General features: G+C 39.9%; 1 protein-coding gene, 1 long non-coding RNA gene and 1 other non-coding gene across 8 annotated transcripts in view; 1 reads left to right on the plus strand and 2 right to left on the minus strand.

Annotated features, from left to right (window-relative positions):
• The window catches only part of SSH2 (slingshot protein phosphatase 2), a 243,783-nt gene that overhangs the window by 22,371 nt on the left and 193,505 nt on the right, over positions 1-27,907 (minus strand). For 4 of the 6 annotated variants that reach the window (XM_042255464.2, XM_012185423.5, XM_012185426.4 and 1 more), the window contains 8 exons: positions 25,768-25,889; positions 21,138-21,206; positions 20,285-20,350; positions 15,725-15,919; positions 11,941-12,034; positions 11,676-11,804; positions 4,876-4,922; positions 640-786 (listed from right to left, as the gene is read on the minus strand). In XM_042255464.2, the coding sequence (XP_042111398.1) occupies positions 640-786; positions 4,876-4,922; positions 11,676-11,804; positions 11,941-12,034; positions 15,725-15,919; positions 20,285-20,350; positions 21,138-21,206; positions 25,768-25,889 (869 nt within the window). The remainder of the gene's footprint in view (positions 1-639; positions 787-4,875; positions 4,923-11,675; positions 11,805-11,940; positions 12,035-15,724; positions 15,920-20,284; positions 20,351-21,137; positions 21,207-25,767; positions 25,890-27,907) is intronic. The other 2 variants (XM_042255463.2, XM_060395298.1) reach the window with 1 other exon arrangement.
• LOC114116893 (uncharacterized) lies at positions 786-27,677 on the plus strand. The gene is made up of 3 exons (XR_003590730.3): positions 786-9,537; positions 15,414-15,535; positions 24,716-27,677. It is a non-coding gene; the product is annotated as an uncharacterized LOC114116893 (long non-coding RNA).
• Positions 22,577-22,683, minus strand: LOC114117026 (U6 spliceosomal RNA). Its single transcript, XR_003590822.1, has one exon. It is a non-coding gene; the product is annotated as a U6 spliceosomal RNA (small nuclear RNA).

The raw sequence follows: 27,907 nt of genomic DNA on the forward strand, positions 1-27,907 counted from the left end.
AAAGATTGAAGGCAGGAGAAAGGGGCGGCAGAGGATGAGATGGTTAGATAGCGTCACTGACTCAACGGACATACATTTGCGTGAACTCCGAGAGACAGTGGAGGACAGAGGACCTGGTGTATTGAAGTTCATGGGTTTGTAAAGAGTTGGACACAACTTAGCAACTGGACGACAATAAGAAAAGTAAAGAGCAGGGGGAGAGATTTCGAAAGCTTGCTGTGTCTTTCTCCTTGATTTCAGAGAGGAGGATCTACGGTTCCATCTGTCTGAAGTGATTTCTATTCTATAACTTTCAAATGTCCTCACTGGCAACTTCAGAATTTCTTCCTTCTCTCATTTCTATTTCTTTCTTCTTTCATTTCTATTTCTTTTGCTGCAGCTTGAGTTTATTTTCTCTCATCTTCTGCTCAATGGAAATAGCCAACATGAAATCATCTTCCAGGGGCTTCATCTACTTAAAGCATAAGTTTTAAGTCACCAGTCATCTTTTTTCCTAGGATTAAGAAATCCCAGTCTCCTTTTTTTCCTTACTTCCCTTCCCTGAGTATCATCAGGAAGTTATCTACAGCTTTCAGGCCCCAGCCATGTGTGGTGCAAACGGAAGAGGAGTCCGAATGTGCACGTGGGACCGTGACTCACTTTGCTTTAGAGATGAATTTGTAAGTGTCATTCCAGTAAGCCAGGAGGTCCGTTGCCTCTTCATCATACACCCGAATGTTGTGATACTCAAAGACTCCCGGGAAGAAGTTGTCTATCTCTCGAGTGACATTCAAGATATAGCGAACCCTGTGAGGAAACCAAGAGAGAATATGAGCTCTATTACTCAGGTGAAATCCAATTCCCAGCACTGTTTTTCTTATTTAAAACTGGTTTACTCCTGAGGCTGAAATTACGTACCAAACTATGGAAGAAAGCTAAAAAACAAAAACAAAACAAAACAACCCTAAGAGGCTATACTTAATATAGAATCTGTAACAGGGTCCTGGGAGTAGCTGGGTCTCAGGGATTTAACTAAGAGAGAAGCTGTCTACTAAGTTCAACATCTAAATTCCATTTTCAGTTTGTGTGTAGTTATACAATCTCATCTTTCAGAGTCTTTTGAAAATATGCCTTGCAATTTACTCCAAAGAATTAACTTGAAGCTGGTCATCTGACAAATTCTCTTCAGTCACAAAAATTATACCAGCAACAAAATTTATTCTGTGGAAGTCATGTGTATTAAATCAGATTATTAACATGTATCTTAAGAAAAAAAATAAAAGGAAACATTTCCTATCTTTCTAAATGCCAGATTGTCGGCTTTTTGCTCTATTACTCCCTTTAAACTACATGAAAGGCAAATGAGGCCAAGGCTGGGAGGGTCAGAGGAAAGTTGGACTTCAAACTCTCTCGGCTCTCAAGGCTGCATTCCTGGCTGCTATGACAGCAGATGTGTCTGAGAGTTCTTCCAGGTTTGCAGAAAATAGTTTCTGTATCAAAAATTTCCTCTGCTGTCTCTCCCACTGTGCAATCTCAATAAATGCTTGGGTTTAATTTGCCAAAGAATTATCTTTTTGCAGTGCTGTGTAGCCTTAAGACATCACTGTCGCCTACTTCAACAATACAACACAGTCACTCGTTTCTCTCTGTAGAAGTGATTTCCTTCTCAGAACCACACACGGACTTCTAGAAACCCAGTCTCTGAAGTCAGAGGAAGGACTACAGAAAGGGAGAGCCATGGTGAAGCAAACCCGTGGTGAAGGTCAGGCAACCGAAATTTTTCTGGGACGTGATTTCCATCTGTTTCAACTGAGCATCAAAGTCCATCACTAGAAAAGATTTTTTTTTCCCCTTTTTAATTTAAAAAGCAAGCTGGGCTTCCCTGGTGGTCCAGTGGTTAAGACTCCACACTTGCATTGCAGAGGGCACGGTTCTATTCCCTGCTGGGGGAACTAAGATCCTGCAAGCCACATGGTGAAGCCCGCCCTCCCCAATTAATTAAAAAATAATAAAAGGTAAGCAACATGCACCTGTGGAAAACATTCTAGAAGTTCTCCAAAAGGTAACTATCTGATCCAGTAATTCCTCTCCTAGTTATAAACCGAGGAGGAATGAAAACATGTCCATCCAAAGCCAAAAAGTGGGAACAACCCAAATGTCCATCAAATGATGAGTGGACAAATAAAATGTGGAGTGTGTGTGTGTATCTCCATACAATGGAATAAAAAAGGAAGAAAGCAGTAATATATGCTACCACACTGTAAACCTTGAAAATACAATGTTAAGTGAAATAAACCATTCTTAAAAGGCCACATATTGTATAATTTCATATAAATGAAATGTCCAGAATAGGCCAATCTATAGCCATAGAAAGTAGATTAGTAGTTTCTAGGAGTTGGGGAGGAGGGCGGGAAATGGGGGTAACTGCTAAAGGGGTTTTCCTTTCAGGCTGGAAAAAAATTTTAAATGGATTGTTACACAGTTCTGTGAATATACTAAAACCCACTGAAGGTGAACTATAAAGTATGTGAATTATATCTCAAAATTGTCAGAAAAAAAGACAAGCACACTTCTTATTTCATTTAAAATAAAAATGAACAACTCTCCCATCCCCAGTCCCATACTCCAGTAAGGGATTATAGCAGGACAGGGTTTCCCAATCTTTTCATTATGGAAATCCAGGCAGCCATTACCCATTGCAAATGACACTCCTTGAATCTTACTTGCCATTTCTGTAAAGGAGCAGCAGTTTAGGGGGAGTTCTAAAGTCAAGTCGATTGGGAGAAAATGGCCTTATTGTCAAAATTACACTTGAAAATCCTTTAAATCATCCACAGGGGCAATATACATGTTTTATATACAGATCCCTGAACTGTAATTCTTCATCCATTTAAGATGAAGCACCAGTGAATTTGGAGAAGGCAATGGCACCCCACTCCAGTACTCTTGCCTGGAAAATCCCATGGACGGAGGAGCCTGGTAAGCTGCAGTCCATGGGGTCGCTAAGAGTTGGGTACGACTTGAGCGACTTCACTTTAACTTTTCACTTTCATGCATTGGAGAAGGAAATGGCAACCCTCTCCAGTATTCTTGCCTGGAGAATCCCAGGGACAGAGGAGCCTAGTGGGCTGCTGTCTATGGGGTTGCACAGACTCGGACACGACTGAAGCGACTTAGCAGCAGCAACCAATGAATTTACAAAACAAGATCTAAGTAGATGCCTGAGCATCTAACCATACTTGTCTTTTTTCTGTGTTTTATAATTTATCCTCGTAAGTAGTAAATGAGATAAACAGGTCTCATCTCTAGCTGGGGATATCAGTCAGAGTACATACATACATGAATGCTGCTAATGCATTTGGCAGGCAGTGTTCTATCAAGTCAGATTTCCTACTGAACCCTCCATCAGCTGCTAGTTTCCCGCAGATCACAGTCTGTCAATTTTTCTATCGTTCCTTCACATTTACTGGGCACCCTTTTGGTATAAAGCTCTAAGTTTGTTATGTTTCACACAAAACTAAGATATAGTCTCTGCTTTCAAGAACTACTGGTTCAATCCTCATCAACTTAAAATTCCCAAGTTCTCTTTATTTTCATACCTTAAAATTAAGTAACCAGATTTCCATTCCCCCTCCCCCAAAACTCTTTGTATAATCACTTGTCTTTCTTCTGAGGGAGAAGTAGAAGTATGCATTTAATCACATTCAAGATAGCCAGAAGGCTGACTTGTAACTGAGGAAACAGGCAGCCAGCAATCAGCCAAGGAGTCATCACTATCTCTGAGTTTCAGTAGGTCTTATCTCAGTCCAAATGAAGAGTTAGCATGGCCAATGTCCAGACATGATTTTCTCTTCTCTTAATGTAATGATCTGACCTAAAGCTGAGTCTGATGGAAGATTTAGGCATTAGCTAAGAAGTGAAAAGGAAGAAGGGTGGCTTTTTGCCTGTTGAAGGTTCACTGTGGTCTCAGCTGCTACAATCAAAGATAACCATACTGCTTAGGAACACATTTCATAATACAAGTCAGTCTTCTTGTTCAATTTTACATTGTTCATTTTATATTTATAACCCACCTAGTCTTCATGCACCTTACTATAAAAGGAGAGGGACTGAGACTTATTTTTCTTTGGATTCCTAGCATCTAGCTGTGCTTGGCCTACAGAAATTACTCAATAAATGTTGATTAGAGAGCTGTAAACCCAACACACGTGGTTCTTTGTACTCCTGCATAAAAACAGGAACCACAGTTCAGAGAGACAGTAAAAAGATCAATGGTTGCCTGGGGTGGGGGTGGGGAATAAATGGACAGAGCACAGAGGATTTTTCACGCAGTGAAGATACTCTGTATGATGCCACTGTGATGGACACATGGTCATCATACATTTGTCCAAAGCCACAGAAGAGACAACACTAAGAGTGAACTTGTATATAAACTGTGGGCTTTCGATGACTATGAGGTGGCAACACAGGTTCACGGGATATAAAAAATGTACCTCTCTGGTGGGGATGTTGAAAATGGGGGGAGGCTACACATGTGTGGGGGCAGGAATATTTGGGATATCTCTGTACCTTCCCCCCAACTTTGCTGCAAACCTTATACTACTCTGAATAAAAAAACCCAATAACTGGGTTTGATTTTTAAACAGCATGAAAGGCTTACACATTGGTCTTTGAAAGACTTTCCACTGCAACAGTTGCTCTTTCTTGGGAGGAGGGGGATGAAACAGTGGGATAATAGCTGTGTTAATTTTTATTAGGTTACCCCCAGTAAAGAACCAACTGGAAGCAACTCTCAAGCTTAAACTTTCTCACTGACACCTCTCAGTCGGGAAAATGCAAAGATAAAACAGTGATATCTGCCACCCGGGGGTGTCAGCAATTGCTCTGTGTGCTTACCCTCGGTTCTGTAAATCCTCTAAGTTGGAGGCATTCCATTCCGAGCCCTGCAGAACCAGAAAGACAAGGTTAGGGAGAGAGAATTAGCAAATGGACCAAATACAATACTTGAAAAGGAGTTCTATGAGGGGAGAAGCACAGTTTCTAAAAAGGAGGCCAATAACGGCTACCACGTTTCCTCTCTAAGTGCCAGGGACTTTAAATGCTATCATATTCAGTTCTTACAAATGATGAGAGTAAGAAAGTTACCTTCAGTTTTCAGAGGTACGAAAACTAACCCATATAGAATTCAAACAATGTCTGCTCACGATCACATTTGCTCTAACAAGGCAGTTTTAACATTGTCACACCAATACCAAAACCAATAATGAAAATATTAAGTTCAAATTTTCTCTGCATTTCTTTTTCTTATTATATCACACTAAGGAAATATCAATAACCTCAGATATGCAGATGACACCACCCTTATGGCAGAAAGTGAAGAGGAACTAAAAGCCTCTTGGTGAAAGTGAAAGAGGAGAGTGAAAAAGTTGGCTTCAAGCTCAACATTCAGAAAACGAAGATCATGGCATCTGGTCCCATCATTTCATGGGAAATAGATGGGGAAACAGTGTCAGACTTTATTTTTTGGGGCTCCAAAATCACTGCAGATGGTGACTGCAGCCATGAAATTAAAAGACGCTTACTCCTTCAAACGAAAGTTATGACCAACCTAGATAGTATATTCAAAAGCAGAGACATTACTTTGCCAACAAAGGTCCATCTAGTCAAGGCTATGGTTTTTCCAGTGGTCATGTATGGATGTGAGAGTTGGACTGTGAAGAAAGCTGAGCGCTGAAGAATTGATGCTTTTGAACTGTGGTGTTGGAGAAGATTCTTAAGAGTCCCTTGGACTGCAAGGAGATCCAACCAGTCCATTCTGAAGGAGATCAGCCCTGGGGTTTCTTTGGAAGGAATGATGCTAAAGCTGAAACTCCAGTACTCTGGCCACCTCATGCGAAGAGTTGATTCATTGGAAAAGACCCTGATGCTGGGAGGGATTGGGGGCAGGAGGAGAAGGGGACAACAGAGGATGAGACGGCTGGATGGCATCACTGACTCGATGGACGTTGACTCTGAGTGAACTCCGGGAGTTGGTGATGGACAGGGAGGCCTGGTGTGCTGCAATTCATGGGGTCGCAAAGAGTCGGACACGACTGAGCGACTGAACTGAACTGAAGGAGTATAATCAGAGTATGTATCATGCTTAAGCTATCTGAATTAATTTTTTTTCTGTGAGGCTATCAGTTTGATATACATGTGGGTTCATTTGCTCCTGCTTATATTCAATCTTAGGGTGTGTTTTTTCTTCCATGTTTTCAATTTTTTCTTTGAATATGCAAGACTTTTAAAAGGTTGAGAGTCAAAAGTTTATTAAAAAGTAAACTTGGAAGTCTCACTCCCACTCCTATCTCTTCAATCTCCATGGGAAACCATTTTTATTAGTTTGTGGCTTATTCTACGTATGTTGTATTTTGAAAACATGTAAGCAACTATGTATTATTGCTTCTGACTTACACACAAGTACTGTACTACATCTACTTTTTTTGTTCTTTGCTTTCTTCACTTTACAACGTATCCTCAAACCCACTCTGCATCACAGTGCCACTTTCCCCATAGCCTTGCCAATAAAATATGCAGTTAAGCTTTTGAATATTCTCCAAACTGATAGGTATGAAATGTTATCTCAGTGTAATTTTCATTTGCATTTCTCTTAAGTGTAAAAGTGAGCAACTATTCAATGCTTTAGGTCCATTTTCTACCTTTGAGCTATCTGTTCATGTCTTTTGAAAAGGCAAAGTTTTTTAAAATAAGAATTTATCTATTCCAGAAAAATGCATTAAGTGGAATTTTGCATTAGAAGACTCAAGTTCAAGTCCTGACTCCCCCTCTGACTGGGGGGCCTTGGGCAAACTGCTTAACCTGTCTTCACTTTCCTATCTGTAAAATAAAACACTCTCCCCACTCTAGCCCTAGGAATCTAATGGATGGATACCTTCCCCTCAAACTGTAAAGTTTCTCCCATTGCTTTTTCCATGTGAGAACACAAAGAGCAATCCTGACTACGCTGCCACACTGATCTCAGACTACAGCCTCCAGAACTGTAATGTTTCTCCCATTTACACAGACTTCCCTGTGGCTCAAATGGTAAAGAGTCTGCCTACGATGCAGGAGACCAGGGTTCGATCGCTGGGTCAGGAAGTGCCCCTGGAGAAGGGAAAGGCAATCGACTCTAGCATTCTTGCCTGGAGATAGAAGCCTGGTGGGCTATAGTCCATGGGGTCCAAAAGGTTGGACACGACTGAGTTATATATGCCAGCACCTCCACCTTGCTCTCCCCCACCACCTTTCTCTCATTTAAAAATGGAAAACCCTCTCTCCATCCTAAATCCTCTAAACATTGTCCTTCTCTTCTTCCCTTCATGGCAAACACTCCCCAGAAATATAATGCTCACTTTCTATAATTCTTCATTTCCCATGTATTTCAACCCATAACACCATGGCTTCTTGCCCTCATCACTCTCGCTAATGACCTCTTCTAATTGTTTAAACCAGGTCACTTTGGTAATCTTACTCTACTGGCTTTCTGTATTTCTCTTGATATTGTCATTACCCACTCCTTATTTAGATCAGACTGCACAAATATCTAGCTTCATGCCTAGCACAAAAAAGAGGATCATCAAATGACTGTTGAATAAATGGTCAAATGAGATAAGTCAGTGAAGCACTCTGAAAACTGTCAAGTGTCACTCTAGCACTACCTTCACATTACAAGTGATCTGCAACCTGGCCACCGAACTAGCAGACCTCAAGGATGCTGTAGGAAAAGGCCAGTAAGTGATGGACTGATCAAAAGATCAGGGCTCACTTGACTTGCTTTTAAAATAAACATGTATAAAAGGTTCTTAAGACTCTGTGCTCAACACTGGAAAATACTCCCACACCAAAGAAACGGGCAAGAAGAATAAAAACAGGGCTTTCAAGGAGACAGAAGCCAAGCAATAAGGGTTGAGTGGCTAAACTGGAGCCAGGGAAATGTGACCACCTCACTTCTTAATTTAGAAATCTAAATCCCCTACAGAATTCTGTCCAGCTAGATGGAAATAACCCTGACGTGATGGGAAGTGTCCACGGTTTACATCCACCAGTCCAGAGAAACTTCAATCTGACAATCTGAAATGACACATACCCAGAAACAAAAGAAATTAAATTCATCAGCTACTGGCTTAGTGAGGCTCACAGCAAGTGACCTGGGCTCTGCCTAGGGCTGCTTCAGCTTGGAAGAACTGGAATCAACATGGTGTCATTACTTTTCTGTCCTTAATACCAATGCCATGCATATTAGCCTCCTGGGGTCCTCCAAAAACTCAATCTTTTTTATTTTTCTCCATGTTTCTCAGGCTTACAACAACATACTTCCATGGGGGTTTTCACTGAGTTCTATGTAATTATGCTAAGCGTATTTTAATTGTACAGAAGTATAAAATGAAATCTTAAAACTGCAATACATCTTAAAATAAGTTCACTTCCATCTTTCACTTTGGTTCACCCACACTGTACTCTGGCCCAAAGACTGAAGTGACTGATTTTTTTTGTTTTTTTCCAAATGTTATCCTTAGGAAATGGCCTTGTTGGGGACCAAGTATTCCAAGCAAAATATAAGAGGACAGCACATTTATGGCAAAGGAGGAGGACTATACTGGGGGTTCTGCTAAGACCATACAGCTCAACACAGAATCTCTAAGGACTGGTATGCCTGTCCAAATCTTTATCATACCACAGCTACAGCATCAATGCTGTGAGTCACTTTACTGTGGTACAAGCTCTACAATTTCTTCTTCTAAAAAGTTGATGATACACATCTCCAGTTGAAGGGCAAAAATCCTGAACAAGAGACTTACCTTAATGTTTCTTTGAAATGGAAACTTATTTTTAAAGGATTTGTAATGTCAAATCTTGAAAAAGATAACCATCAGTGGTAAACGTCTGACTACTTTTTTATTCACGAAGAAAACTACTGGTTGCCTGTCCAATAGTTCCGTGTTTCCCTTGTTTAACTAAGAAAGCTGCCGGCCTTTCTGCAAAGGATCTCTGTTCACATCTAGCATTTTCTCAGCCAAATCGGACAGCCTCCAGGAGAGCTGTTGATACTGAGATTTGGATGGGCAAAGGCTTCCAACTCAGAGGAGTAGTACACTCTTAAGGGTGGGGAAAAACTTTTTCTGGAAATACCCTGGCTTCCAACCAATCAACCCTGTCTTCTCGAAGCAAGTTTTTCTTTAAATTATGCTCTATACTTTTCTTCTCAATATCAGCTGGACACGTTTCCGAATAAACATCTCTGTGCAGTGCACTACAGAGCTGAGCATTCTTCCTCAGGCAGGGGAGAATTCCTGCTGCCTCCCTTCACACAATCTGCTTGCACTCCAGGCATGGCAGCTATGAACAAGACGAAATGACTTTGCAGAAAATTAACACCACCACTTGCAGTTTGGATAAGACCTCTTTTTCCAAGTCAACTGCAGGGAAAGCCAGCGGAGCACAGACTCACTGGAGAAGAGATACGGGTTTGGACACAGGATGTGGCGATGCAAACAAAGGGAGGAAGCCATGAAGGAAGAGGTACAATAAGATGTTTAGACAACCTATTTGTGCACTTATTTTGCCGCATAAGTTAAATTTCAGAATTCTCCAGTTCGAAAATTGCCCCCTACAAAAGAAAAATATTCACAAGGCAAAGAGCATGTCCATTTCAAGAAAACAGAATTATATCTGAAGCTGAATACATTTTCCCTTTTTCAAAAATATGCACATAGATACATATTTTAAAAAGTAAAAAAGAGCTAGAAGGCAGTATTATATAAGGAAGGACAAGGGTGTTTATCTCTCTTGGTGTTAATTAAATGTCGTTTATTGTCTTCTAAAGTTGTCTAAATTTTTTGCAATGAAACCAAATTATTTTTGTAGTAAGAGAAAAACCCAAGACAGAAGACTATGCCAATAATCATGAAATAATAGGATGACTCTATTGATACAAATGCTCAAAGGCCTTTCTAGCTGACTAGAGACTAATCTGGGGGAGAACTGGATTGTTCTTTCTGTTTAAAGTACTATTAACGTGTATTTATATGTCCTAAAACAGTAACATTTGAGGAAGAGGTAAGGAGAAGGTAGTTCTTGAGAGGGTGGCATCTGAAACACAGGGAAGTATGTCTGAAATTAAATAGCTAGATAGTGACTGAATTTGACATTTATCATGTCTGCATCCTTTTAGGTATTAAGATTCAAGCTCAGTGGAAAAGCAACTCCAACTTTATAGCTTTGGTCACTTTCTAACGAGTTATTTTTGGCTACAGGCACTTGCCTGTCATAAAAATTAGTCATGTTACATGGAGACAGTTGGGGGCAGGGTACATTTGAATGAATGACTCATACGTTTTCTACGGACAACACAAAAAAATTCTTTCCAAGGATACAAGAACCGGGAATACTTAAACCCTCATAGAATTACACACAAAAGTCAGCAAAGCCAGGTGCTACACAAATGGAAAGGTCAATGACAGTTTTGCCGTATGATCTATATCCAGAAATGGCAACACACATTGGTCAAGTTAAAGTAATGGAAAAGAAGTTCCCCTCCCAGCTCACAGGTTTTCATGAGTAATTTCATAGCTATACACCCCATGAATCACTCGACAAGCACACACACTCCAAAGTGTCAACAAGTTAATTCAGGGCACAAGCCTTCAATGGCATGAAGTCTAACTGCTGGGTGAAATAAACTCATATTCAGGGTGACATGATCCAGTTTAGTCAGTTCCTGTGCACTTATTCCTCTTTCCTGTTTCCCAGCTTCTAATCATTTCACAGCTCACAAATGTCCTTATCGGAGAAAGGAAGTGAAATTCAAACCAATCGATTTAGTTCCTTGCTAGCATTTTTAGTCAAAGTATGTGAGAACCAGAAATAAAAGGGAGGTTTTGGTGTTCTCCACTGACTTTAATTATCCTTGTGTATCCTTGTTCCCACTACCATGTACAAATGAAAACAAGAACTCTTTAACATCTGGGAGATAAACCGGTCTTGGGGTTTTAGAATCTTTCCTAATCCATCTGTCAGAGAGCTCTCCTTGGGCTAATTACAAGTCACTGAATGTCCAGCACCATCAAGAACAATTTTAAGTCACTGAAGATTTGGTAATCAAAAAGTAACTAAGGGACTGAAAATGTAGCTGCAGGGTTTCAAATATTTTAAAAGTCCAATAGTCTCTGTTAGAGGTGGTTTTCTGCTCTGTTCAGATGCATCAGACCTTAGACCCATTTGGAGTGACATCCAAGGATCACTCTCTTTGTATACACTGGACTGGTCTGCTTTGTGACTGACTATTACTTCCAACGGAATGAGATCTTTAACCACCCATGGGGAGAAAAGCCTTGATGTGTAGCGTCTGCCAACTTCCTTGGTGTAAATTTCCCACCATAGTCAATTGTTGTCATTGAGTAACTGGGAAGAAATGAGCAGAAGCATACCATTATATAACCTTTCCACCACACAACAGACGTAAATAACCTTTAGAGCACAGATAACAGTAAAATGTAGTCAAATAATTAGGGGGTGATGAGGTTTGGGTATTTATTACCTTTGTTTTTAACAAAAGCTACATTTTATTTAAGTATAATAAAATTTGATGATTGCCCCCCATGAGTTGGTAGAGACGAGGTTCGGCACAGCCCTTTAAATTTAAAGGCCCCAAGACTTACCAAGAACACGTGCTCAAATATCTGTGTAGGGCTATCCATCTGACCAAGGATCACTATCATTTCATTATCTATAAATTCCTTGAATTCTCGCAAGTTGCACACCATTTGCATTTCCAGTTCAGTTCGTATCTGAAACAGAGATAACATAACTGTACTAATCTCTGAATGGTCCCTCTGGACTTTCAATTGCTCACCATTTCCAGCCTCGCCCCTCCATTATTAATCTACCTCTAGCCTTGAACAATGAGGACTCAAGGTCTCTTACCTCTTTCGATGTGATATTCTCCAAATCCTTTTGCATCATAATCTCCCTTAATCTGGTTTTAATTAGCCTCTCTGTCCGCTCACGTTCAGTTGGTCTGAGAAGAGAGAAATGGTGATTTTTCTTAGGTAGGAAACTGACCAAGATAATGAATGTGTCATTTGATTACGTTTCCAAATTATCAGGCTTTTCCTTTTGTTAATCTTAAATTTATATTCTGGAGGCAGGGAAAAAAGAAATTGGTATTTTAGAATGTTTCTTTCCAGAATGTATAGAATGTAACAGGGAGAAATTATTACTTGAAGAGACTGTACATGTCTAAAAGCCCATAAATACATTCATGTATAAAGATCCAAGAAGGAGTAAAGACAAATAGGCTACACTGAGCGTAGTACTTTAATGGAGGACCATTTCCATCAAGTAACCCTCAACACCGCTTGCTGAGCTAGAAAACCAAGCTGGGTATGGCCTACTATGGAACTGCGTCTTTTGTAGCTTAAAAATGTCACCAAGTGCTGATCATTTGTTGCTATGACTGGGAAAGAGAGAAGAGTGATTTCTGCCTTCTTCAATGAAGCAAATTCTCTTCCAAAATGAATTTCAAGGATTAACTACCTAGAGTACCCTATCCAAAATATTTTCCTTTTTCACAAAAGCTCTTGCAGTATTTCTGTGAAATTATTATCCTCATTTCACAGATAAAGGAAACAAACAACTGAGAGGTTAAATGATATGCCAACCATCACTTATGATGGCCAAGAGAACCAGAACTCTTTGCCCAGCTTAACACTCTACCTGCAGGATAATGCTGCTTCTATTAGTCTTCCAACTCTCTTAAAAATAAAAACTTCCCTTGGAACTTTATTATGAAATCAAACTAGGAGGCTGATTCTCCAATTACTAGAAAGATACTGGTTCAACGTAATGGGATGTTTCTCTCTAAAAGCATTATTCCTTAAGATGCAGCATCTGAGTGGGGCTCACAGGGAGCTCTTTCTGCCTCCGCCTTCCCTCCTACCTACTCAAGAAGGTATCCGTTCTGTACTTCCTTATTTGGAGATGGAAATGGACTAAGCCTTCAGGCATCCTGCCTGCCTTTGCTGCCTACAGCCTTATCACTGGCTGCAAAAATAGCTTCAGTATAATCTCCAAAGATGGATGCTCTGAGCCTACAACCTTGGGGTTCCCTACCACTTGGACTCATAAGTTTCTCATGAACCCTGTGGAGTACAGCTAACACCTATGCCATTCCCCTGTCAATCAGCTCAAGCACCCCAGTCTTGACCAGGAATAAAATGCTTAACCACACTCCCCACCACTTTTCCTAGACACAGCTAACGGTAGAAAATTACACATTTCAGTCGTCTATTAAAAATAAACATTGGTCTAAAAAAAACAAATTTTAGCACCTGAGTGCAATGGGTTCGATTCCCTAGTTTAGCAGCCTTTCTCCCAATCCTTCACACTTATTGGAGCAGAGTGTTTGGGAGCAAATACACCTGGGTGGGTTTTTTTTTTTAAATTTTTTTTTTGCTTGTTTTGTGTTCTTAAATTTTGGGTTTAGTTATTTTTGCTGAGTGTGGGCTTTTCCAGTTGTGGCAAGCAAGGGCTACTCTCTAGTTGCAGTGCGAGGGCGTCTCACTGCAGTGGCTTCTCTGGTTGCAGAGCACAGGCTCAGGAGTTGTGGCGTGGGTTTAGCTGCTGCATGGTATGTGGGATTAAATCTGTGTCCCCTGCACTGACAGGCAGATTCTTAACCACTAGACCACCAGGGGAAGTCCACACCTGGGTTTTAACCCCAGCCCTGCTACTTACTATTTATATGACCTTGAACAAATGTCTTTCTTTCACTGAGGCTGGTTTCCTTTTCTATAAAAGAACAGTAATACTCTCTGTCTCATGAGGTTTTTATGAGAATTAAATGAGATACTATGGATGAAGTGCCTAGTATAACATTTGACCTACACCGGAGGCACCATATACCTATGTTCCCTTCTCAACTTTCCTTGGATTTCATAATATAAACTTTATTCACAGTGGTGCACTTAAGTCCATTTGGCATGCATTCTCTGTATCCTCAGCATTCTTTTTAAGGCTCTTCTAGTCAACTTAGGAAAGAAGAGGGAATGGAAAAGGCATTACATCACAAACATACTTTCTCCCTCAATTTCACTAAAAAAAAATTTGGAAAATACATACATACAGAAAGAAGACAAGAATCACTGAAAATCCTTCTGGCATTATTAGTACTCTGACCTACCGCTCTCAGTCTCTTTTACTATAGACAGACACTTGTTTACTAAATGTATCTTAAGACTGTGGTTATATTGTACACATGAAGAATTAATATTTAATGGGTCTTTACCATGTGCCAGGGACTATATTTTACATATTTATTTATTTATTTTTGCTCAGGGATAGAGAGAGATTATAGGCAATTTCATTTTCTTTGTTTTTTGGGGCTATAATTTTCAAATTCTCTCTAATAAAATCAGGAAAAATGAAAAGAAAGGTTTTCTCTAAGTGTCTGTTTACAAAAACAGATGAGACGTCTGTTCCTCTGACACCCATCAACCAGTCATAAAGAGTAATTCAATAACACTGCTCATGTGGACTTTGCTGGCAATCAGTGGTTAAGATTCTGAGCTTCCACCCCAGGGATCTAAGATCCTGCAAGCTGTGTGCCATGTCCAAAACAACAACAACAAAACAAAATTAAAAAAACAAAACCCAAACAACAATAAAACACTGCCCCCAATTCTGAAGGCCATACTATGCTTATCTTTTTAGTCACTGTGGAATCTTGAAGGGACTAGAGCTACTTAGTACTAACTGACCCTCATACCAATCATATCCTACACAGAAAAGTTTCCACTTTTTTAATGACTATTCCCTGCACACGATTCTTGGAAATTTCACTTTTTTCTAGTAAAAAAGCATTTCGTATCTAAATTAAGCCTTTAAAAATTCATGAACTGTTTAGGTGTCACTTCAGGAATCTGAAGGCGAAGGGATGGAAGATCCTTTTAGTAAGTCGCTACTCTTCTTTCTCAGATGTAGAAAATACCTTGGAGGTATTGAAAGATCAATTCAGAACAAAATAAACATCCTGATTAATTTTGAAAGCAGGAACTAGGTATGAAAAAATTTCCAAAACAGTCACATAAGTTTCAACACACAGACCTAACTAAAAGGAAATAAACATCAGCTTCAACTTTAGGTCTTTATCCAATTCACAGCACAGCAGCGAGATTTAATAAAAAATCTACAGACCTGATAAGTCAAATGCAGGGCTGAGTAAGACATGAATTATAAAATGTATTTAAAAAAATCTTAGCAGAAATCAGTTAAAAATTCAGCATAACTATGTCAGTATTCTTTTAAATTGACTGGAAACGTTTTCTGAAGTGTTTAGAAACATCTACGCTAAAGCTTCTCAATGTCATTAACTTGCTTAGCAAATGCTTCTTTTACAGATAATGCAAAGACAAGAGCTCAGCCGAACTCCTTTAAACTCAAATTTCCAATTAGTGGAATTGGAATTAATGGGACTTCATGGTACTGCAGCCCTTAACTGTGGAGACTCCACTGTGCCCAGGTGAGACTCTTCCGGTATACAACAGAAAGAACAGGGTTCTTTGTGTGGCAGATTTGTAGTGTCAACAATGACTAGTATCACTCTTAAGGTTCATTCCCTAAGAGGAGAGATGAGGGAGGAACATGTTGCTTCCAAACCCCTGAGAACCTAACAGAGGCAATGTCTGGGATCCCCAGCAAGATGACTCACATGTCTGTGAAGAGAGCGGGAGAGTCAGGTCGGTGGGACTGCACATCCTGCATAGCATTCCACTCGTTGACTGAGGACTGGTCTGAGTTGATATGGCTCTCATAGTAACTCACCCAGGTGAGAAACAGGCTGCCGGGGTAGTAGTTATGCATTCTGGCCACTTCACAAGCCTTGTGTAAACTCTGCAGTGCAGACCTGAAAGATAGGTTGGGAGGTGAGACTAGAGACCTATGGGGATACCTAAAGGCCAGTAATCCATGTATACCCCCAACTGTTCCAATTTTAAAATCTTACAGAATTGGGCCTCTGGAGAATCTATTGCTTGGAAATCAAGATTCTCTGATTCTGATTCTAATAATGCTGTATTATCTATTCATAGTAATCAATTAGACATTTCTTGCTGAAAAATATGCATTATAAAGGTGGTGGGGGGGTGGAAGGGAGTAGGAGAACTGACAACCTACCAGTGGAAGTTAGATATTTGTTGCTGTTGCTTAGTTGGTAAGTCATGTCCAACTCTTTTGTGACCCCCCATGGACTGTAGCCCACCAGGCTACTCTGTTCATGGGATTTTCCAGGCAAGAATATTGGAGTGGGTTCCCATTTCCTTCGCCAGGGAATCTTTCCAACCTAGGGACTGAACCCACATCTCCTGTGTCTCCTGCACTGGCAGGTGGATTCTTTACTGCTGAGCTACCAGGAAGGCCCAGTTAGATATAGTTATGGTTATATACAGCTATAATTGGAACCACGCTATGGCCCATATCACTAGAGAATGAAAGATCTACTTCATTTACTACACAAAGGTTTGTTTCTCTTGGCACAGGGTCATGTAGAGCATATATTCCCTATGATTCTTAGAGGTTCCACAAAGATCACAGAGACAGATGTCCCTAAGCCTTGAGGACAAGCCCTTTTATCTCCAGGATGTACTGCTCTAGTGACATTTGTCTTCTTGCTGCCTTAGTCTCCTAGTCACTTTAAGCCATTTATTCATACCCTTGAGCTACTTTCTAAGAACAGCTCTGGTTATCCTGTGACTAATTAGATCTCTGACTCCAAATCTAGGAACTCAAGAAAGGTAAACAAAACTGAAAAATATTGTTTTGGTTATATACTTGGGAAAAACCAAAGCAGGCTTCTTTCTATGTTTTTGTTTACTGATGTATCTCAAGAGCCTAAAAGAACGCCTTCTTTTAAAAAAACAAAACAAAACAAAACAAAAAGCCTTCTAGTTCAAAGTTAAAATCTGTTGAATGAAATGCCTTATTAGCTATACATTAATATCTCTTTCCCAAGGGAAAAGGACATTACGAGAGAACTCTGTGGCCAATATATTTACATCTTCTGCTTAAAAATGCCTTTTTACTGTTTCTTCTTTCATAACAAATACGATCATGCTCATTTTAGAAAACCTAGGGACCTCAGGTAAAAGGCAGGAATATCCTGTAATCTGACCACCCAGAAATAACAACTGTTAAGCTTTTAGTATAGATCTTTCCACTCTGTTTATCTCTGCAGAGATCTAAAATAAAGACATGATCATATTCTGCATACCATTTAATTTGTTCTTTTACTTTACACTTTGTTGTCAATATTCTTCCACGTCAATAAATGTTCAACTAGATAATTTTCAATGGCTGCATATTTAGAAGCATGGATGTACTGGAATTTAATTGATTCCTAGTTTTTTAGACATTTAAAAATTGCTTTCCATTTTTCTGATACTATTAGAACAACTGATAAAGATTCTTACAGTTAAAAATCTGCACACACCCTTGATTATCACCTCAGGATAAATTCTTGGAAGCAGAATCACTATGACAAAGGGTATACAAAATGGTAAAGCGTACTGGCAAATCACTCTCCGGAAAGACCACTCCAGTTTATTTTCCCATCAGTGAGGCTATGACAGTGCTGTTTCTTGAATCCTTGTCAATCTCATATAATGTACATTAAAAAATAAAATTATGACCAATTTGATTTGAAACACATGCCAGTCCATTTCTACTAGGGAATTAGATTTTCTCGAAAGAACAAAATCACAGAATCTTTTAAAATGCTTCCTTTTACTCAAACTAAGCCAAATTCTGAGAGTTGGACTGTGAAGAAAGCTGAGCACTGAAGAACTGATGCTTTTGAACTGTGGTATTGGAGAAGACTCTTGAGAGTCCGTTGGACTGCAGGGAGATCCAACCAGTCCATTCTAAAGGAGATCAGTCCTGGGTGTTCATTGGAAGGAACGATGCTAAAGCTGAAACTCCAGTACTTTGGCCACCTCATGGGAAGAGTTGACTCATTGGAAAAGACCCTGGTGCTGGGAGGGACTGGGGGCAGGAGGAGAAGGGGACGACAGAGGATGAGGTGGCTGGATGGCATCACCGACTCGATGGACTTGAGTCTGAGTGAACTCTGGGAGTTGGTGATGGACAGGGAGGCCTGGCGTACTGCGATTCATGGGGTCACAAAGAGTCGGACACAACTGAGTTGACTGAACTGAACTGAAGCCGATTCTCAGCAAATTTTAGTTTCATTACACAGATTCAAGTCTCTAGTCACCCATAGGCTCAGCAGGTAAAGAATCTACCTGTAGTGTAGGAGACGTGTGGGTTGGGAAGATCCCCTGGAGGAGGAAATGGCAACCCACTCCAGCATTCTTGCTTGGGAAATCCCATGGACAGAAGAGCCTGGCAGGCTACAGCCCAAGGGGCCACAAAAAGTGTTGGACGTGACTGAGCATGAACACATATTCTAAAGTAAAAGCCAGCTTAGTGCAACATACAGGATATTCAATGCATGTTTTCTTCATCCAGGAAACACATGCTTCAAAAGCATATGCCACAAGTATTTGGTACAAGTGCCCTAAAACACATTCAAGGCACAGCCACCTTGTATTTCAGCTGTGTACGGGAGAGAGAGGCTATAGTAACCACCTTCCTGTGAAGGAAACACCTGGTTTAAACGCTGCTTTGATTCACACATCATCTACTAGGGTTTTTTGTTTTCCTGTGACTTTCAGTTCACTACTCCCCACGTGGTACACCAAAAAAAGTTTATTCTGCAATAAGCTAACAGAGCTAGGACTAGTCAGTCCACTTTAAAACATCAAAGCTTGAATTACTCGAATCCTAAAGAATTAAGACTGCTTTGTATCCCTCCCCAAAATACAGCTGAGAACACTGCATTTATGGGACTTAGGCTGTTGGGTTTTATTTGGTACAGGTCAGATGCTTTTTTTTCCCCTTCAAACTTTAAATGTTTTATTTTGTATTGGGGTACAGCTGATGAACAATGTTGTGGTAATTTCAGGTGAGCAGTGAAGGACCTCAGCCATACATATACATGTACCCATTCTCCCGCAAGCCCCTCTCCCATCCAGGCTGGCACAGAACATTGAGTAGAATTTCATGTGCTATACAATAGGTTCTTGTCATTTATCCATTTTGAATACAGCAGTGTGTAATTGCAGGTCAGTTGCTTTTAACTGAATCTTAGTCAAAAGAGGTTATGAGTTTTTCTATGAGAAATTTATCACTGAAATATGGCCTAAAACTAAAAATTGGTCTTAACACATGACCTGAAACTCTGTCCTATCTCAATTACTGTATGAGGTGATAAGATTTAATTGTCCAGTGGACTCTCTTTTAGGACTGCACCCACTTTAAGCCTATCAATCTAGTTATTCAGGGGTAAGTGATCTCCCTGGAGTCTTTTTCAGGCTCCTTTATTTCTCCTTTGGCTTGCATTCTGCCCATTCTGCTCCTCCTGGGGACTTCCACTACAGAACAGGCAACTGAATGAGGGACTGAAACTCAAATCCCTGACCGGGGGATGACTCTGAATCTTAAGAATCACATCACTCCCTGCTTATATTGGATCATTTTTCTAGATAATCCAGAACAAGAGAAAAAGAGTCTATTCTGTCTAAACGTAAGAGATACTTGTAGGCCAGTTATGTGACCTCTCTTGCCCATCATAAAGAGCTAATAATATTATTTTGGGGAGTTGGTGTGATGATTAGATGTAATCCTATGTAAAGCACTCAATGCCTGACACACACAGTAAGTAACCCCAGAAGTGTCAGTATATCAGCTGATGGTTATTAACAACTACAGTGTTTTTTCTAGAATTTATGCGCATAATATAAATAGTGTCACAAACAGCTGCCAACAATTTAAATGGAAACATCGATATATAATGTAACTCCATCAATGCTATCCCTGATTACCTAAGAAAGGGGAAATTAATGCACAGCCGTGAATGTTCCAGATGCAGCTCTAGATGGCTACCAACTAACTGAGTCAGTGTGTCCCTAATAAAGCCCAGTTCCCACTGGCTACTTGTTTACCAATGCTGAAGGCCTTCCATCGTGATCATCTGAAAACTGAACTTCTAGGTCATCATGGCCACACAAACAGACCACACAAAATCCTATACACACAAACAGATCACCGGGCATTTTCATAAAGAACTGTTCCATTTCAAATACACTTTCTCACAAAATACTGTTTAAATAACATATTAAAAAAAACTTTTTAGAGATATTAAAAGTCCTCTTACCACATTGCCTGCACAGATACAGGTTTGAATATGTGAACTCTGTTATCTGTTGAGACGCTGAACCCACTAAGGAAAACAGAATGAAACAAAAATCCGTTAAGTGAGAGTAGGTTATTTCAGTTGTGAGTTTTCAAGGTTGTTTCCTTGGCTAGCAACTGCTGGCTCAGGAGAAGGTATCAAGTACTTTGTGTAGAAGTTAACTGGAGTAGGACTTGACTGAAAAGTCCTTCAACAAATGGTCTGATTTTATCTACCAAGCAACATGAATGGACTCCCACCTTAGAGTGAGGGAATTACATACCGTTTCCCAGCTGTAGCTATGGACAAACTGTTCTGCTGTATATTTCTACTTGGAAGTCTTGCGGGTTCTTAGTAAACCTGACCCTGGTATTATAAACTGGAGCAAACATCTTGGTCTCTTGGGGATACATTCTAAAAACACCAGGAGGTGGGGGTGGGGGGGTTCACTGGAAAGAACTGGCACAGAAATGGGTTATACTGTAGGCTGACAGCTGGCAGAGGCAGCGAGAGGTTATTTGAAACAGAACATATCATCCTCTGGGAGAGCATTGCAACAGTCCCACATGCTCAGACTAAAGAGTGAGCCAACAGACTAGCTTGTCTTTGTTTGGATTCTTACCATAGTCGGCCCAGAAGAACAGAAGTGAGAGGCTCTGGCAAGTTGTATTTTTACTCTACTTTACAAAACAGGAGTTTAAAAGGACTCACTGAGCTGCTGATATGACAGTTCAGTTGGGTACAATGGGCCTCCCATTCAGCTGAATGAATGGGCACTAAGATGGAACCCCACCCCTTGGCTTTCTGTAGGAGAATAAAAAGGGAAAGCTCTTACCCATCACCATCCAAATGGATTAGGGTGTCACTCCAGAGAGGCAGGACTAAGCCCATGGTACAAGTGCTACTGTAAGACAAGAAACAGTCCATAAGTTACTTTCTATTACCCTAGGAAGCAGTTCTTTTTTTAACTCTTTCACCACAAAGGATAAGTCCCTAAGTTCTAAATTCTGACACAGGTGGAGAAATTTCTAACATATTACAACGAATCCAATGTATGTACCAGAAGCTGTTTTAAACAGGTGTTTAAACAGTTAGTTAGATATTTATATTAGTATCTGTTATGTATCTGTTATATAACTAACTATATTTATTAGTTAGATACTTATACATTTAACAAAGAAAACTTAACTGACTCAGCTTCCTGTATTGCTGTGTTGCCAATGGCTGCTGTCTGAAAAGACCAGGTGATGGCTGATGCGCTACTGGCAGGGCTCAGCCCAAGATTACAGCTCCCAAGTCAACTCTAAGAATCATTTCTGATACCAAGAGCTACTGCTGGTTACTGCAGATCTCTGACTGTGATTTGCTCAATTTTAATTCCGAGGTTTACATAGATTTATTAAATGACAGAATATACTCGGTAGTCTAAAAGGGAAAAGTAATGTTTGATGGCTTAGAGAGACAAAATAGACACACTGCCATTTAAATGAATAAAACAGTGCTTGGTGGCTATGCACTAAAACAGCACTGCTCAAGTACAGAGTGAATAGGACTCTCAACAACCGACAAAGGGGTAGCTCTAGGATCACACACTATTCCAGGAAGGAAATTAGTTTAAAGTTAGTGGAACAGGCTGGGATAGGACACCATGGACTCCCAATTTAGTCTCTACCACACCACTTCTCTGGACAACTAAAATTACCTTAGACTTCTGCCACTTCTTCTCCTTAAGGCTGCCATAAGCCATTTTCCCTTCCATCTAGTCTCCCAAAGGCTCCCACACTCTCTCCCTGCCAATATATCTAGAAAAGCAGCATGATATAGGAGAAAGAACATTGGATGTAGGAGATGGAACAGTGAAGGATGGTTAAGAACACAGGCTTTGGAGTCAGAGGGGCTCTGGAATCTGGAATCTGACATTAACCGTGTAATTGATTGTGTTGTGCTCCAGTTTCCTATCTGTAAAACTGGGATAAAATATACCTTCTTTATTGGGCTGTTTTGAAGATTAAATTAGATAACACACCAAAAAAAACGTGCGCAACAGTGCCTAAACGTAACAACTACCATTTATTGAGCAGTTAGTTATACTATGTCAAAAGATCTGAACCTAATCTCCTTTAGTATTTCAATTCCTTTTGACATGTTATTTAACCCCTCTCAGCCTTAATTTCTTCATCTTAAAATGCAGGTAACAAAACCTAAACCTCATAGGGTTATCATAAAAATCTAACATATTTAAAGTGAAAAATATATATATATATATGTTTTTTAAAAAATATGGAACACTTCATGAACTTGCGTGTCATCCTTGCTCAGGGACCATGCTAATCTTCTCTGTAAGGTTCCAATATTAATATATGTGCTGCTGAAACGAGCACTAAGGTGAAAAAAAAAAATTTTAAGTGAAAAATACATATGACTGTATTGTCATGTAAAACAAATGTTGAATATGAATCTGTAGTGGGTGCTCTAATAAAACAGGAGAGTGATTTTGGCAGGGCAGGGAGGGGGACATCATGATAATGCATTAAAAGCAATACAGGGAACACGGAGTCACTGGAGGGCTAAGGGAGGTGGTCCCCTAGTTGGGCTGCGTCTAATGTGCACCACACTTGCTGGCCTGTATTACTCACAATCCAACTAGTGATTCCAGAGTAGGAGATTCAGATCAAGATTGAACAGCTTATGCACACTGTAACCTTGGGCCTGAACTCCTGAACAGCTCTTGTGCCAGGCCCTGGAGGGAGGAAGACAGCTCCACCACTGTTTTTGTTGAATAGATGAGACGGGTGCAGAGAAAATCTGTTTTGAAAATGGCTTCCCAAGGTTGAGTGAGTTTTTAAAGTTTTTTTTTCTTTTTAAAGCAAATGCTTAATATGAAGGGGCGATAGCTCAGTGACAAATTGAGAAATTAAGTAACAAGGTACCAAAGGTTCAAAGGAGTGTGATCCATGGGCTCGTGACCAGACACCAGTTAAACTTTAGACAAGTGACAATGATATGCAGGAACTAAACATCACATTTTCTGCTTGTATTCAGGTTAGAATTTTTTTCACATTAAGGAGTAGCTTCATCACATGACAGGAAAGAGAGGCCTGATTTAGGCACATCTAGTATTTTTATCTAGTTTATCTTGAGTCACATGAGATTTTCTCCATTAAAATATAGTTACTTCTTTTAATAGATACTCATCTCATTAAAAAATATTCATTGAGTGCCTCTATGTACCAGACATGTTCAAGGTATTGGTGGAATGAGGAAAAATTAAAACATCATAAAGCTCTTTTATAACTTGAAATACACATCAAATGCAATTTGGAAACTAATGCTGTACTTTTTATTAAAAAATTTATTACTTAAAATATAACACAATACTTAAAAATCTTATAAAGAGGCTAAATAAATTGGTTGTAATAGATTTTGAGAATCCTTTGAATGAGCATGTCATAAACATTCTGGGTTCCACTCTGGTTTAATAACGTTCTGAAACATTAACTTTTCGTATTCTCAGATACAAAAGGATACAGGTTCCTTAAACAGCAACTGAGACAGAAATGATACTAGATTACCTGAGCAATGATATTCTGAAGTTGGTAGCATTTTTCTTACTATCTAAACTCATTCAAACAGAGGGTAAAGGGGAATAATTCATAATATCAAATTTACCAAACAGAATTAAAACTAGTTTCTCTAACTTTCCTTATCACATTTTGTCTTCCATAAATGAAAATTTTCTTTTGTTGGTCAGATATGATTCAGGCAGGACTATTACCAAAGACAGATGCAGTTTACTGAGGGTAAATTACTGGACACTCACATTAATAAGCATTCTTTATGATTTCTGGGGATGTTCAGGACAAAGTGAAAGAGAGACAGCACTGGACACCTGACTTCTCACACTCTGGGTCAGGAGAATCTGAAGTAGTCACCTTCTCTCTCTCAGGCAAGACTCAAATGATGTGTCCACCCAGCTCCAGTTCCTGTTTTATGGGACTTCCAAAGGAGTGGTCAGGGAGAACCAAACAACGGAAGTAAGATGGAGAGCAGGACTGTCCACCTGATCTTTCTGTGACGATGGAAACGTTCTGTCCAACACGCAAGCCACAAGCCACACAGAGCTAGAGCATGTGAAATGTGGCTAGTCGTGGCAGAGGAACTGAAACTTTAGTTTTATTTAATTTTATTTAAATAGTTACAATGCGATTAGTGGCTCTCATACTAGACAGTACAGATCTAGAAAGATAAAAACCCAAGTCAGGGGTTTTAAAATACTAATGAATGTAGGCAAGATAGGTATTCTTATAGGGTGAATACTTCTTGAAAGATCTGCTGCTTAGCTAACAGAAGAGGTTAAAACTGGGCAGGAGAAAAAGCTTCCTAAATGTGGTTTTCAATCCTGTATAATTTCAGGGCACTGCAATTAAAGGCTGTAAGTGGTATACAAGGTAACAACTCTGGCCCTGTGATCCTGGTGAACCCACAAATCATTTTCAGGCTGACTGCTATGTTCAAGCTCAGGTAAACACTAGTTTGAAAATCTTTCTGGTGACAGTGTGATTTATTCCCCCCTCTCCTCCTAACATCAGGACAATGAGAAGAGCTCTCAGTCTTCTTTGCTCTCTGTGGCTAAATTCTCCCAGCCTGGGTCACACCCCTAGCTACTCCACAATTGCACTCTAGTCCTGAACCAGGAAGTCCATGCTTTGAGACATCTGGCAGGATTTCCTGAGGCTTATTATCTACAGTGCAAAGATCTGCTTAGCAGCCACATTCCACAGTCTTCTTAAGATTTCTCCAGAAAAAGTGGGAAGATAAAAAAAGAAAGCGACAAACCTTCAGGGCACAAAGGAGCCAGGTTCTGTGCGATATCTTTAATCTTAGGATGTAAAGTGCTGCTAAAGTCAAAGGTGAATATTATAAAAGGTTCTGTTTTGAGTTTTAGAAATCATCCTTCCCTGCTCCTCTCTAACTCAGAAGAAGAAAAAAGGAAGTGTGACATCTGACAGAAGCAAGGTATAAGGCCACGAATGAAAGAGACGGGAATTAAAGGGGGCTCTCTTGGCCCCCGGAACCTACTGGTGCAAAATCACAAAGGATGTGTGCCCCAGGATCACCAAGTGAGTCATTATGGCTTAAAATAAAGTGGACTGCAAAGAAAAGCCATTTTTTTTTCTTCCTTGGAGATAGAACTTTAAACCATTTTCTTTATATCATTACCACCTAAAGATGAGAGGAAGAAGGTAAGGAACAGCGGTAAATCAAGGACACATAACCAAAGACATCACTAAACAAAATTCTGTCTCTAAAGATTGTGTCTAAGATACTTTTGATGTTCTCTAGTTTTACATGCTTAACGTTTTAGAGGTAGAACTGCATACGATGTTCTTGTAATAACTCAAAAGGTCACTGGAGTAGGTTGTTCAAAAAGAGGTTACCCCATCCTCCCATTTGAGGTATCATACCTGTCATTAGAGGAGAAATCCATTCCTAAGACGATGCTTTCTTCAGTGTCTTGTCTACCATTAGTTGAAACCACTACCATATAGCGTGTTCGATTCTGGTAAGTACTTTCTAGTCTTACAGCCTGGAAATTAAGAAATTTACAAGATCAATTTAAGATCATTTAACCCTTTTTATATCACCATTTTAAAGTATACTCAGGGAGACAGCAGAGCCATAGTTAGGAGACCTAAATTTAAATTCCAACTCATGTATTAACTACAAAGCCTTCAGTAAGTTATTTGGAAGGGATATAATAATAGGTATTCCACTGGGTTATAAGAATCATATGAAATAATACATGTGAAGTACAATGCTTGGTATATACTAAATGCTTGATAAACATTTACTGTTAGGATAATTTATAACAGTAACAATTACCCTGGCATGTTCTATTGACCTAAGAGTGGAATGTGATCTGTGACTCACAGATCCAAGTCCCACCAACAATTATAATACGAGGCAAAGTTTAATATTCCAGAGGAGTATGCTCTATTAAACTCTTACAGATTATGCACTATAAGATTTTCTTGTTTCAGATATCAGAAGTTTATATTATTTTTGTCAAAATTATGCTATTTTAAAAGGGCCTTCAGAAAATTCAAATATGCACATGGTCTTGGACGACATTAAGAGCTTACTGTCAGCATGATAATGGCCTTGTTGGTTATATCTTTTTCTTAAATATCTGGAGTAAGAGGACATGATACCCAAGTTTTACCTTAAGATCTTCCAACAGTGGGAAGCAACAAGATATTCTCCAGTAGGTGAATGGATAGACTATGGTACACCCAGATAATGGAACATTCAGTTCAGTTCAGTTCAGTCAACTCAGTTGTGTCTGACTCTTTGCGACCCCATGAATCACAGCACACCAGGCCTCCCTGTCCACCACCAACTCCTGGAGTTTACCCAAATCCATGTCCATCGAGTCGGTGATGCCATCCAGCCATCTCATCTCTGTCGTCCCCTTCTCCTCCTGCCCCCAGTCCCTCCCAGCATCAGGGTCTTTTCCAATGAGTCAACTCTTCGCATGATATGGCCAAAGTATTGGACTTTCAGCCTCAGCATCAGTCCCTCCAATGAACACCCAGGGCTGATCTCCTTTAGGATGGACTGGTTGGATCTCCTTGCAGTCCAACGGACTCTCAAGAGTCTTCTCCAACACCATAGTTCAAAAGCATCAATTCTGTGGTGCTCAGCTTTCTTCACAGTCCAACTCTCGCATCCACACATGACCACTGGAAAAACCATAGCCTTGACTAGATGGATCTTTGTTGGCAAAGTAGTCTCTGCTTTTGAATATGTTATCTAGGTTGGTCATAACTTTCCTTCCAAGGAGTAAGCATTATTCAGTGTTAAAAAGAAACGAGCTGTCAAACCATGAAAAGACATGGAGGAATCATACATGCACATTACTAAGGGAAAGAAGCCAACAAGAAGAGGCTAGATATCTATTGCATGGTTCCAGCTCTACGACATTCTGGAAATGGTAAAACTACGGAGCCAGTAAAAAGATCAGTGGTTGCCAGGGGTCAGAGGAGCACCAAGGATTTTTAGGGCAGTGAAATAACTCTGTATGATACTAAAGTGGTGGACTACACACATGTCACTATATATTTGTCAAAACCTGTAAAATGTACAACACCCAAGGTGAACTCTTATGTAAACCACGGACTTTGATAATAACGATGTGTCAGTGCAGGTCCATCAGTTGTAATCAGCTCTTGTAGGAAACAGTAATAATGGAGAAGGCTATGCATGAGGGGGTACAGAGGGTGTGTGGGAAGTCTCTGCAACCTTCTGCTCTATTTTACTGTGAACTTAAAACTGTTCTAAAAAATAAAGTCTACTAAAAAAGTTTGCTAAGAGGGTAGGTCTTCTGCTAATTGTTGCCATCATCATCATTGTAAGGAGGAGGAAGAAGATGGACGGAGGGAGGGTTGGAGGGAACTTTTATTGATTTTTGGCCACACTGCACAGTATGTGGGATCTTAGTTCCACAACCAGGGATTGAACCCATGTCCCCTGCATTGGAAAGCAGATTCTTAACCACTGGACCACCAGAGAAGTCTCTGGAGGAAACAATCAGAGGTGATAAGT

This window comes from Ovis aries, chromosome 11 (assembly GCF_016772045.2).
Source record: "Ovis aries strain OAR_USU_Benz2616 breed Rambouillet chromosome 11, ARS-UI_Ramb_v3.0, whole genome shotgun sequence".
Taxonomy (NCBI): Eukaryota; Metazoa; Chordata; class Mammalia; order Artiodactyla; family Bovidae; genus Ovis; species Ovis aries.